General features: G+C 54.5%; 4 protein-coding genes across 4 annotated transcripts in view; all 4 read right to left on the reverse strand.

Moving 5' to 3' along the window:
* Nucleotides 1–3,515: 3,515 nt before the first annotated feature.
* Nucleotides 3,516–5,865, reverse strand: VDBG_05690 (predicted protein; the record flags this gene model as incomplete). Its single annotated transcript, XM_003004531.1, has 5 exons — nt 3,516–3,890; nt 4,210–4,355; nt 4,652–4,741; nt 5,238–5,712; nt 5,833–5,865. 5 exons carry the CDS (start codon nt 5,863–5,865, stop codon nt 3,516–3,518), a joined length of 1,119 nt encoding a protein of 372 aa, XP_003004577.1.
* A 473-nt stretch (nt 5,866–6,338) lies between these two features.
* Nucleotides 6,339–6,638, reverse strand: VDBG_05691 (RNA-dependent RNA polymerase; the record flags this gene model as incomplete). The annotated part of the gene is made up of 1 exon (XM_003004532.1): nt 6,339–6,638. One exon carries the CDS (start codon nt 6,636–6,638, stop codon nt 6,339–6,341), a length of 300 nt encoding a protein of 99 aa, XP_003004578.1.
* Nucleotides 6,639–6,644: 6 nt separating this feature from the next.
* Nucleotides 6,645–7,120, reverse strand: VDBG_05692 (RNA-dependent RNA polymerase; the record flags this gene model as incomplete). The annotated part of the gene is made up of 2 exons (XM_003004533.1): nt 6,645–6,868; nt 6,925–7,120. 2 exons carry the CDS (start codon nt 7,118–7,120, stop codon nt 6,645–6,647), a joined length of 420 nt encoding a protein of 139 aa, XP_003004579.1.
* A 3,591-nt stretch (nt 7,121–10,711) lies between these two features.
* Nucleotides 10,712–10,864, reverse strand: part of VDBG_05693 (phosphate-repressible phosphate permease) — a gene marked incomplete at both ends in the record, with an annotated part of 1,771 nt that continues 1,618 nt past the window's right edge. Inside the window, one exon of the mRNA XM_003004534.1 lies at nt 10,712–10,768. Within this exon, the coding sequence (XP_003004580.1) occupies nt 10,712–10,768 (57 nt within the window). The remainder of the gene's footprint in view (nt 10,769–10,864) is intronic.

Genomic DNA, 10,864 nt, shown 5'->3' on the forward strand with positions numbered 1-10,864 from the left:
TGAGAGGAAACCAGACGGGCAGCAGGCGAGGAATGCCAGAGTCAAGTGCGTGACGCAGGGTTGGCTAGTTGCTGAGGTGTGGTTTAGAGCGAGTCGCGTCGGGACAGGTATGCGCTGCAGGCATGAGTTTACGGTGCAGGCGCAGGGAGAAGGGAGGAGGGAGAAAGGGGGGCGGAATGTCGAGGGGTTCGTGAGGTTGCCCAACAGTCTTGGGTGAGAAGGAGGGAGGTTATTGTGGTGGTGATGGTAGTGTTTGGGGGGACAAGAGGCAAGGCAGAGGAGAAGTGGATTCGAAGGGTAGGTTTTTTTCTTGCCTGCCTCACTGTGGTTGGGATGGGGACGGACGGACGGGGGACGGGGATGGGGTATCCATAGCTTGCTGTCTAGTGGTAAGTGCTATGGGGCTTTGCCTGGTCGCTCCTTCCCGTCCCTCTCGAAAGCCTCTCCAATCCCAGCCTTCTCCCTTGCCTCTTGCCTCTGATGAGAGTGCCTGTGCTGGGCTGGGGGCCTTCAGGGAAAGGGGAGGGGGGGAGGGGAGGAGGAGAAAGGGGGGAGGTAGGAGCAGTGCGCAAGACAGTGTCAGCTGCTGAATACGAGGTGTTTGATTGGATGCAGCAAGGGAGAACGGCGCAAGCCACGGCAAGAGCCACACATTCACACAGTCATTTACGTTTCGAACACTGTCCTCCCCAGTCACTGATTTGGGTGGGGTCTGCTGACGGGCAGGAGGGGGACCATCGACTGGCTCCTGACTCCTGACTTGCCTGACACCTCACTAGAATAACAGAACAGCCCCCCAACTCAATCACCAGGAGCTTGGGGCAACCTTGCCATTGATATTGCAAAGACATTGGATCTGGATGCATTTGTTTGAACCACATCTAGGTCGACATAATCAACAACAACATACATGCTGCAGCTGCATCAGGAGGTGCTTCGGACAGAACCTCTTCGTGCCTGCCCATCCAGAGATAAGGTACATATGGAAGAGTCTTGAGGTCTCAGCTATGCACGCACACACAAATGACCCCGCTTCACTCTCCATCCACCACCAACGAACTACGTACATACCGGCACCGCATCCGCACCACACGCACATAACACACCACGCACCATGCATTACGCCTATGGTCGCATCGACCTGGCAGGACAATCCGCTGGCGATTTCGCTCCTGCCATTCGGCACTGTTACCGACAGTCGCCACGCAATCGCCTTCGGTACTTCAGAGACTTGACGGTTGGCTCCCCTTTTGGTTCCTCTTTTCAGCGAACTGAGCCTCCGAGGCCCAATGTTCTCAACAAAGCTGCAAGTCCCCCAGACTCGATGCTTGTGCATTGTACTTACCTGGTCTTTGCGCACATAATGTGATGCAACCTCTAGTCATGACCTCGATCATGCATAGCCAACAGATCTAGGCACCTACGCTCCATGACGATACGATACAGGCCGAAAGACTGAGACAACCCGATGTTGCCCAGCCTAGACATGATATCGCCAATGCGATGGAACCCCTGGACCATCACACAAAACTGACACCCGATCCTCAGGGCAAATGAGCGTAGGCGAACCTCCGCCACTGCACTTAGCGAGCAAATAGGAATAGGCACAGAGCCCAGAGCGCGCAGGCTGGCTGATCCAGGGCAAGCTGGAGCCACTCTGGCAAGGACCCATCGAACCGAGTGCCCAGTGCCCAGTGCCCACCGAACGCCGATGTCACTATCCAGCTCAGATCCTTGAGCGATCCGAACGTTCCAACGGCTTGGGACCAAGGGCCAGACCAGCTGCCGGCCGCCGGACTGGCTAGGCTGGGCTTCGACGAAAGAAGGCCTGTATGGAATCTCAAAAGGGTCCCCTGGAAGCGGAATTTGATGCGCTTGACAATTGCTGCCGCAGCGAAAATGGGGCTCAGGTCGGCCACCCTCTTTCGCAGTGGACACTGTTCAAGTTGTGGTTGCACACAATTTGCGACCGCCTTCCTGAAGCGGCATGCCAAACTCAATATGACACGGGCTCACCCGACTATGGCCCTACACCCGCCCGCCGGCCCGACACGCTTCGACCTACGGTTATGGTCGCCGCTTTCACGCCTTCTGGCTCCATCGCTCATGTCTGACCATCCTTAAATCTAGGTAGCGAAAGTATTGTGGAGGTCGTGGCGAAACAGACGACCCTGCTGACGTACTGAACTGAACCCCTATTCCTGCGCGACCCATTTTCGTTCTCAGGCCTCCCGCCGCTTGCCACGCGAAATAGTCCCCGGCGACTCGACACTATTGGCGGCCTGCAGGTGAATCGAAATTGCGACCTGTGGTCCATTAGCTCTTCATCAACTTCACACACGATCATGATCTCCCGTATCAACGATGCAGGGGCACAGTGTACCGGAAATGATCCACCTACCCTGAAGGGCCCGCTGCATTTGAGTGCAGGCTCTCCTTGCCTCCTGAATCGAGAAGTCTTACTCCGCACCACTGAAAAGTATCGACTTCGCCATGCCAATTTTGTTCCCAGCTAAAAGCCAATGCCACCTTGTCTTTCTGACACTCCACGGTTCCATGGTTAAGAACTCAGAACGAGCCCCACGGGCAGAGCTACCCTCTGTTCAGCGTGTCGCCCTTTGAGGTTAATGCTGCGGCACGCAATGTGAAGGCCGCTGCCGTAGCTGGAATTCGGCAAAGAGACCCGAAGTATCCGATATGCCCAGCATTCTGGTGCAATTCGACTAGCCCGTCACTGCCGCTGGATTACACAGAGCTTACCCTGGGTTGCTTGGTTCTCCACAGCCTCTTCCCTCTGTTCCTGCTAAATAGTCGTGGCCCGTGGTCCCTTTTTCTTAGTTTTCTATTCGTTATAAAGCCTGTATTTGATCTGGATAATTACCACTAAATATTGGCGGTCTAAAGGACGATGATCATGAAGCGGTTGGCGCGAGCTATTGCACATATGATTCTCCGGCCACCCGTCACGTCCCTCCACGTACAACTTGAAGATCAAAGACGGGTGCGATTCTGTGGTTTACTTCGGCTGCGTAAGCTTGAGAGACTGGCGTACTGAACCAGGCCCGTGCGGAGAATCAGAGTTCCGCGTGGATGTACACGGCGATTGTGAGTGTTGAAAGATCTGTTTATCAACCAATCCTGAGGCTCCAACAATGAATCGACCCGGTGACAAATGCATACTATAGGCGGCGTTGCCCACAGGAAACTTTGCGCTCTTCCTTGTGATGTGTCAAGCCCCTATTTGGGGAGTATATTTGCTGGCCCAATGCCTACGAATGCTTTAGCTGTTGACTCCCATCATTTGACTCGCTTACCCTGACATGGACGTCGGTCTGATGTTGTTCAGCTACATTGTCCTTCGACAACCATCATGTTCTTCTTGTCAGCGTACTGAAAAAGACAATATACATAAGGCAAGCCGGCCAGTGGCCATGGCGTTTATATGATGAGACTGTCGACGTCGGCGTCGCGGCAACGGTCTGATGGGTTGATCAGGAGCAATGTTGGATTCTGCTTCATTGGTGTCTACCAGTAACAGGAGGGGCAACGTGACAAGGTAGGGGTCGCGGGATCATGATACGGGATGGTCCCAGGAGCTTGGGCATCGATAATGTGTCCTTGTCGGGCGTCAGAGGGCCGACTTCTCGGGGTCTGGCGAAGACGTCAAGGGATGTGGGCTTGCCAGTCCGTATACTAGGCATACAAGCCATTGTCGCGGCACCCTCAAGTGCATCGGGTTCGTTTACATCTTTTGGGAGTTCGCCACCGATGGGCATCGACGCACGCAAGACGCCGGCATCGAGAAAGCCAGAGCTACATCCACGCCTTCGCGAGGAACATGTATCACATCTGTAAAGTTTTGCAACCGGCAGATGGCTACCCACCCGTTGCTAGGTTTCAGATACATAGCGTGCTTGCTGCCATGCACGGTCGAGCTTCTCTGTAGTATTTTCCTGAAGGAGATTCGTCATTGGCAATGTAGTCGGCGGACTCTGTGGTTTGTTCTTTTGCGATGCAGCTCGGCCACTCTTGCACCGCTTGTTAGAGGGCAGGACATTATAGGCAAACTTGTTATTTGCCTCACAGTGTACCTTTGCCGGACGAGGCCACAATCCGGGCCGGCCTGGAATAACATGATGGTCAAGGCGAACGATCGCTCCTCAGTCATGTCGATCTCATGCGTCATGGTAACCATCGAAGACGACACACCAAGTCTCCCTTTCTGGCCCGCGTTTGAACGAGGTATTTTGCTGCCCAAACGTTGTGTCGGGGCGCGCAGTACACCTTCTTGCAGGCACCGGCAAACAAGCAACACATGCCTCGACCACCGTGCTCTCGTTCCGGGTCGCGCCTGGCTGTTGGTCAGACATGGACGTCGTCTCGGTCCAAACGTACATGTCGATACGGTGTGCGAGATGTAGGAGTAAACCCAGCGATCGTGGGCATCCGATGTCTGGGCGGGGAGCGGACCTGATCGGCGGCACAAAAAGGGGCGGCAGACCTGCCACGAAGTCAGACAAGGAGGGGGAGGGCGGTTTGTATATTCCTTATTGCCCCACTTGCCGCTTGTTCTAGATGTAGTTTTCGGCCGTCTGGCTGGTATTCGACGCGATGCTCTGTTGCATGGAGCAGTGATCTCAGCTAGGCTCACCTGGAAGTATCCGTGTGGAAGGAAGTCCCTTGATGTGAGGCTCAAGCTTCAGGACGACGGGGCCGATGTATTCTTTCCTAACTCGCAGCACTGACCGACAAAGCGGGAGTGCAGATTGCAAGACTTCTCGTACTACCTTTGGGACATATGCTGGCTTCTGGATGAAGGGTTACGGCGTTGTCGGAGATGATAATTGGCGGGACGATGACGACGGAACTCCATTGGCAAAGTTCTGCGTTTCGGACAGATTGCTTGGCATGGTTACCGCCCTACCCAAGGCGCAACACTACTTTGGCTGAGGTTCTTATCGTGAACGTCAGTCAATGTGTCACTGAAATTAAAAACTCATTCGTTACGTTTGGCATGATTCTCGCCAGCGTCGTAAATCTTGACCTCCACCTAGACAGTTTTTGTTGCCTTCATCCCATCATTGCTATCATTCCTGGTCCATCCAGCCGTCTTTCCGATAAGGCCTCAGAGATACTGCGTAAATTCATAGTTCGTGAGATGTCCTCCGTCAAAATTGTATGGGTTCGCTCCATTCCGCGGGAACGATGTCGGATCATGCGATCTCCCCTTGACCCACCGGTGCCGCTCGCGGAGGCCGTCGATGCAACCTTACCATTCACAAGATGATTGACAAATTCAGTGACTTCTTTGAGGAAGCAACTCGCTTCGATAATCCTGAAGCTTTGCATGATGGCGCGATTATCGTACTCGTTATCCTGGAGGCCGACCTGCAAGCATGCCCATGAGAACTCTAACGCACGCAGGTTTGGTGCCGGTGCTCGCTCGAGGGGATCATCCACGCCTGACGTCGGAGCCGATCTAGGAGGCATGTACTGCGTCTCCTTCTCGGTCTCCCGGGTACGCTGTCGTGTATTGGCGACAAGAGTCTTGGACATGCGCACAAACGTCTCCTTGAGCTTCTTCGAGTTGTCGGCCTGCTGTCGCGTCTGCGACCCTGTCTTGCTGAAAATGAAGACACAAAAGACCTCGATCTCTGTCAACATCCTTAGGTGGCTGTGCGAGTATTCGCACATGGCATTGTGTACAGCATCCTCATACCGACGTCTGTCAGCGAATCATGCAGTAAGTGAGAAGGCTTGATGAGGCTTGACTTACATGCTTCGAAACGCCCAGGCTTCAGCTTTCAAGTCTCCTCAGAAAATCTTGCCGACCTCGGGAACATGCTCCAATAGTTTCTTCTCCATCCATCATACCGATGAACTGCTCCTAAACAGTCAGACCTTCCGTTGTAACAGGGCGTCGCACGTCTTGATCCCACATGCTCTTTCCGTCAATATTGCAGTAAAGGCGGCCAATGATCTTGTTCGACAGATAAACTTGTGCGTCGGCCGGAAAGCATCCACTTCCTCGTCATCGCCGTCAAAAGAGGCAGACGGCTTTTCGTCAAAGTCAATCTGCTGCCAGTCGGCGTACTGGGTAGGAGGAGCCGGGGCAAAGCTGCAGGCTGTTAGCTCCATGGACCTGACCGAGAAAAGAGACAAGAAGGGAAACAAGAAGCGAAAAGCGGATGCCTACCAGTTGGGGCGGATTCTATTGGTTTTTGGCATGGCCTGCATGCCCACAGGAATGCCTGCTTGGAGAAGTCAACCACAGTGGAGTGCATCTGGGCATAAATGATACAGTCTGCATTCAAAGTGCCCTCCTCTTTTTGGTCTGCTTAGATGAGGTGTTCCGTGGTAATCATGCCGAGCATATCAGACTTCATAAAGTCGACGAAGAAACCAGCCTTGCCGTCCCGCGTGACTTGGCGGTTCAGCTCCGTTGGTGTGATCCGAGAGTAGTCGGCCGAGGCGAAAAAGCGTTTCGGGCATGCCTGTCGATCCCAGATAATGTTGTACTGGTCGCCGTTGAGGTCGCCACCGCTAAGCTGGCTCGGCAGGTCTTGGTCGCCATGTTGGCTGAAGACGATGCAGTTCCTCAAGTCTCGCAATGGATATCCCACTGGCGGCGTCCGCATCCTCACTCATTGAATGTCGCCTGGGTAGAGAGCAGGGGACCGGATGACAGGAATATTTCCATCGTTGAGAGTGCTGTCGATCGGCAGAGAGCCGTTGTAGCACGAGTCGTAGCACACGGAAACTTCGCCTTCGGAAAGAAACCCAGACTCATCCATGATTCCGAATAAAGTCACGCCTTGAGGCATGGGGATCCTCGCCTTGAATTTCAGCAGGCGGAGCTCTTTGAGCACTACGGCCTCCACAGTACACCGCAGGAAGTTATTGCGCCTGTAGTTGATAACATACTTGTCGAGCGTCTTGATGAATGTCGAGAGGTAAGATGCCGAGCCGATGCCTTGGAGCTGCAGAAGGCCCCGGTGTTCCACGCACCAGCCGTGACGGCGTGGCGTCGTTCAAGCTCTCGCTTCTGCTGGCTGAAGAACCACTCGTCTCGGACGCCCATGTCTTCGAGGATTTTGATCATCTGGCGGTTGAGCACCATCCTGAGTGGGCGAGACGCAGCGCCGCAGATGTGATCGGTATCTGGGGAACTTAAGCATGGATTCCTGGCGAATGTTCATCACGCGGCCAGGAGTCTCGAGCCCAACGATAGCATCTCCGTCACGAATCCCCAACGGATCTGCAGACAAGTTGGCAGAGATTCCATGTGGGGCAAGTGAGGCCAGATGGTCTCCAACGTGTCCCTCGAGATTTTCCCGACACCGTCGCTGAAGACACGGGTGCCGGATTGGACCCCGGGTACAAACTTGCAATTAATGCCGTGGTCGACGAGAGACACTGATGAGGTTGTATTTGAGAATGCTTGTCCGATCCTTGCGGCGCACTTGGCCGGAATCCTGATATGCTCAAAGTCGCCAAGAGACTTGATGATGTTGACGTAGGACTGAAGTTGACCCATCTCATCAACAAAGGGTGCTGAAAACCAAGCTGAGTGAGAGCGCACTGGAGAGTGAGAGAATCCGAGAAAAGAGTACACCCGACCAGCAATCTGAATGCCGCTCTGTAACACTTTGCGCAATCGGTTGTAGATATGGTCCTTGGAGACTTTGGCCGAGAAAAAGTTGTCGTCGCCATTTTCGTCACATAATTGGACTAGCATGAAATATTCAGCGTGATCGGGGAACTTGCGCAGAATTCGATTCATCGACTCATACTCGGGATTATGAAGGGTAATTTCTGGTGGGTGTGACGTTGGCTTTGAAGACCCAGGTGTGGTTTTTATTCGATGCGTGCTTGAAAGCAATCATGGCTGTTTCCTTTCGGGTGCCAGCTACCTTCTTGAGGAGGAGCGCCATCAAAGCCACAGGATCCAGGTCACTTGGCTCCGTGCCTGGATATGGATATGGAATGCCCTGGTATAGACTTTTCACTGCCTCGGCAGAAACAGGGTCGTGCGACTGTTGGGCTTTCCTGGGTGTGCTGAACACCTGGCGAATGCAGAAGAGGAGCAAGTCTGCAATGTGCGGGTGCAGGTATTTATTCGCCGCCATTGATTGTATTAGATATAATAGGCGGAAAGAAACGCTTCGCTTCCTTTCGCACTCGGACAGACTGGCTTGGAAACTCAAGTTTGCGGTCTCCAAGTCTTCGAGGTTCTTGGTGGGCTCTCGTGTCAGGGGCAGATCCTCATGCACCATGAGGAAGAGCTGCCGATGTCTCAATCAGCTCACGAGACGAATAAAGTGTTTAGTTTCGCAACAAAGCTGGCACCAGGAAGCTCGCAACGCACCCTTGGTGATGACGCATGGCGGGGATACGCGTGTAGCGCTCTAGAACGCGGTACCGGAATCTGCTCGAGGTTTTCGCTGAGGAAGATGCGGGGGGCTTCGCGAAGGACTGCCGTTAGAGTCGCGGCCTTCGAATCGTGGATCAGATGAGTGGTTGTGTCGTAGGCAAAGTGGAGGATGATGGCGCTGTCGGGGAGGCGAGCGAGTAGCATCTTGTTGGCAAAGCGAACGTGACCAGGAGCATCAAACCAACATTGCTCAACAGAGGTCAGACTCTTGGTCGGATTCACGAGCGAGAGGTGGCCGCATGCCAACTCTAACGCCTCGAAGACCATGTCTTGGTGAATGTCATCCTCGGGGGCTTTGCCGTTGCGTAGACGTACATCCTGGCGCATTTGGAGGCTCTTGATCAGGAAAGGGTCCGGGGCTTCGTTTCGAAGAGAGGCAAGACATGGCAACGCATAAGGGTGAGCCGCGCCATATCTTATCACCCGGCAGTTCTGCGAAAGAACAAAGGGTTTGCTGCCGGGCCGGCGCCGGCAACTTTGCCATGGCGCTGGAGAAACTTGTGGCCATCAGACTTGTCGAGGAAAGCATTAAAGCCGGTTTTCTGGGCCGGTTCTTGGTGCACTGCCAATCGAGGGTGCCAAGGGCGTTCATGTATGGCGCAAGCTATGTCTGCAAGCTACGGTCGCTGAGATCCACGGGCACGTTTGCTAAGACGACCTCCATGATTGCGGATCCAGGCGGACGGATTGCCGAACGTTGTTGCGAGGACGATGTCACGCGATGCCCCAGCAAGAATGACGCCTTGAGGGAGGTAAATCTCGAGGTCTGTCCGGCGGCACGGCAGTGTCACCCGTGGCGTGACTGGTATCTTGGGCACAAGTGACGCCGCCCCGTTTCGCGCAGCGGTGGAAGAGACACTATATTCGAATGCTGCGGTTTTCTGGGAACCTCCATCAGGACCTCCGTACCTTATGCAGGAGGCCAACGAAAGGTGGTCAGCGGCAGTGTCTGATTGGCGGACAGTGGTAACGTGCCGCAGGAATTGGATCGCGCAGTTGGCGGTACTCCAGGGCGACAAGCCAACTACCCTCTATTGGCGGATGTGTTGGGATGGTGCTCGGCGATCTTGTGTTTGGTGTTTGGTGTTTGGTATATGATCGGTGATGCAGCCGAGCTCAACGAAGCTGCAAAGTCGTGAACGCGCACAAGCTCGTCACGTCAGGTGCTGCTGGGCGGCATATGATTGAGGAAAGCGCGACGCAACTTTGCCCTTGCCTCGGGTCTGTTTGTTCGTGCTTCAGAGCCACACTGCCGACCACTATACGTATTGGATTCAGTTCATCGCCATATCTGCGTTCATTCAAGTTCAACATCGTCTTCCTACCATATGATAATCTGTCTGAAGAAAAATGCAGCAGAATGACACTGTGCTGACAGGAGCTGCTGTCCTTGCGTCAGTATACCATGGAGACATTCGATGAGAGACGAATGAGAATACAGAACTTCATCAACTGTTCAAAAACCGCCACACAAGCTGGCCCTGCTGTAGTTGGCAGACACAAGCATGCGCCCGCCCGTCGGCCGAGCCGCAGCCGAAGGGCCGCTCCACCCTCTCGGCAAAAGTGGAGCCCATGTGCCGCCTTCCTCTGTGCTGACTCAAGGCCTCGTCTCCGTATCTCACGGTGCGGCCCCCGAAGGCAGGCCGGTGCACCGCCAGATCTCTCGTTGACGTGGTAGCGTCGTGTCCCATGACCAACCGGGTCCTCTCGACCTCTCCAGTGCCGAACGGGACCGCATGGAAGCCCAACCCGTGGCGTCCACTACGACGTCACACCGTACCCCTTGGCGTCACTTCGTCAATCAGCACACGGGCCGCGCCGATCCGTTTTGTGTAGAGGTGCAGCTGCTGTGACCCCGAATCTCATTTGTCCCCTCGTTCCTTGGCCGCGGCACTGCCTCGTTGGGATCGCCGGGACGCGTCACGTCGTACTGTCCCGACTTTCTCGTAGCACAGCACTTGGTAGGTCAAACATCGACAGAGGAAAAGGGAGTGTCAGGATGCTTCTTGTCATTTCTGTGGTATTTGATTCCAACTGGCTACTCGCGCCCCCCTTACCACGCTCTCTAAAAACCCCCCGTCTCAAAAAGAAAATCATCAAAGCTTAACCGACGAAGCCGCGAAATGAGCTGTGGCCCTGGAAAGAACGCTTGTCCCATGCCCTGACTATCCATGTGTCCCTGAACTCCTTGATTGGCAAAACTCCCCGCCTGCTGATGCTCGTTGTTACGCCTCCGATCCCCGTGAACCGTTGTGGCCGAGACTCCACGCCACACCCTCACGACCAGCGTGGGCGTTGATGATGATGGCCAGCAGCGAGCCCGAGATGAGCCTGCTACAGGAGAGTCAAAACCACCGGCATAATCCAAAGAACCATGCCGCCAGTTGATGGCGCGCCAGTCGCCGTTGCAGAGCCGACGCCGACGGTGGC

This window comes from Verticillium alfalfae, genomic scaffold, assembly GCF_000150825.1.
Source record: "Verticillium alfalfae VaMs.102 supercont1.6 genomic scaffold, whole genome shotgun sequence".
NCBI lineage: Eukaryota > Fungi > Ascomycota > Sordariomycetes > Glomerellales > Plectosphaerellaceae > Verticillium > Verticillium alfalfae.